At 31.7% G+C, this 1,651-nt stretch overlaps 1 protein-coding gene across 1 annotated transcript; it reads right to left on the bottom strand.

Annotated features, from left to right (window-relative positions):
* Positions 1–6: 6 nt before the first annotated feature.
* Positions 7–1,645, bottom strand: LOC106113769 (peptidoglycan-recognition protein SB2-like). The gene is made up of 4 exons (XM_013306705.1): positions 1,501–1,645; positions 916–1,103; positions 598–730; positions 7–473 (listed from the first exon to the last, which is right to left on the bottom strand). The coding sequence occupies exons 2-4, from the start codon at positions 934–936 to the stop codon at positions 277–279; spliced, it is 351 nt and encodes a 116-aa protein (XP_013162159.1). The 5' UTR covers positions 937–1,103; positions 1,501–1,645; the 3' UTR covers positions 7–276.
* Between the last annotated feature and the right edge of the window lie 6 nt (positions 1,646–1,651).

Genomic DNA, 1,651 nt, shown 5'->3' with positions numbered 1-1,651 from the left:
CGACTCCAACACAAAACGGCCGAGACTCTCCTACTCCGACATAACAGCACTCAGACATATCCAACAGCCTGCTGTAACGCCCATGTATCCACAAATAAAGTAAAAAAAAATCATATAAAAATAAAATAAACATAACGAAAAATAACATTTTTAATCTCACTAAAGTTTTTCTTATATTACGTTTATGACTTAAAATAAAATCTAATAACTCCTTATATAGAGATTCATTGACAACTTGAGAACATAACAAATACGTAATCACAATAACAATTCAGCTCAATCCATATCGGAGAGCTGTTTATTCCATTGCGGCAATTTACTTAACTCTAAGAACAAATATTTTGGAAACTCTTTAGTCTTTTTACCGATTATATTGAAATTTAAATCTAAATGTTCCTGACTTATGGAGTTTTCTAGAAATATTTTGGCTTGCATAACTTGAGCAGATGACGGTGCTTCTTGTGTGTAATTACCTGTACATAGAATAATTATATAATATTATAACTTGTTTTCCAAAAAAGTAAATAAAGACTATTCATCGAGCAAAGAGCATCTATCTGTATGGCATAGAACAAATGAAAATAAAGAACATTTTACCTATAAATGCCAGGACTAAAGCATTTGTAGAGTACTTGGGAAAAATGATTGAATTTCTTCGCCATCCCAGTGCTTCAAAGCTCTCTCCATCGGGTGACACCAAGAAGTTATATTGCAGAAGAGTTCCATTTTCCTAAAAATAAATAATTAGTATTTAATATTGAATTAATTTCTATGCTTCACTTAATGTCAAATGAACATTAAAATTTAAAAATTCCCTTTTAATTATGTAAGTAGTAATAATAAGTTAAAACAATTTTATTTTGTTAAGATTATATAAACTCTAAAAAAAAACTATTTTATCTTCCCCATATTTACCTGCATTGAGTTCAGTAGCATAGAACAAGTTTTTATACCGTCACATTGTTCTGTATCCGTTTGAACAATGATGACAGTATCTTTCTTCAACTGTGGCACAAGATTTAACTGATTAACTTCCTTATTCTTATCCCATTGAAGACGGCTAACATAACGCTCCGGCTCTTCAATTGGAGGTAGCACATTCTCTGTAAATTTACAATATCGTCAATATTGTGTAAACAAATTGTTGTATTTGAATAAAGAATTTTTAACAATATGGAAAAGTCCATGACGCAGTTACAGCAAAGATATTCATTATAAGTTCAAACAGAGGAAGGAAAATTACTCGCAAGAGCAAGGTAACTCAAGCCTAAATGTTATTAGCCACACTGCAGATATATACCCAAAAAGTCTGTTAAAAATATTCAGTACTGTAAATGCATTGCAATTGAAAATAACATATACAGGAAACATACTTTGATATAATGTTTTAGATAAGAAGCAAGCATATTTTGTAAATTCGCCACAACTTGTAAAAATCACACTAAATTTTCACACGCGTGTTTTTGAGAATCATAATGTATCTATTAATAAAATATTCACCTGATCTGCTTTGGATGATCAGGAGATATGTGCCAATGACAATGCCAGATAGCAGTATTAGAAGAAGCAAGCTGACAACAGCCCTGGTGCGATAGTGGTTATCATTGCCTTGATACCTCGGGAATCGTTGGAGAAGTGGTGTCGCCTCAGT

Source organism: Papilio xuthus, unplaced genomic scaffold, assembly GCF_000836235.2.
Source record: "Papilio xuthus unplaced genomic scaffold, Pxut_1.1 DF829752.1, whole genome shotgun sequence".
In the NCBI taxonomy this organism is placed as follows: Eukaryota; Metazoa; Arthropoda; class Insecta; order Lepidoptera; family Papilionidae; genus Papilio; species Papilio xuthus.
Note: the sequence above shows the minus strand (reverse complement) of the source record. Positions and strands in the feature narration are given on the sequence as shown.

Bases quoted from the DNA above. Each gene is read 5' to 3' on its own strand.
- LOC106113769 (XM_013306705.1), bottom strand. From the start codon at position 936: ATGCTACTGAACTCAATGCAG. The intron at 731-915 runs GTAAATATGGGG...ATTTATTTTTAG, and splicing joins TGCTACTGAACTCAATGCAG to GAAAATGGAACTCTTCTGCA. The intron at 474-597 runs GTAAAATGTTCT...TTCTATGTACAG, and splicing joins TTTAGTCCTGGCATTTATAG to GTAATTACACACAAGAAGCA.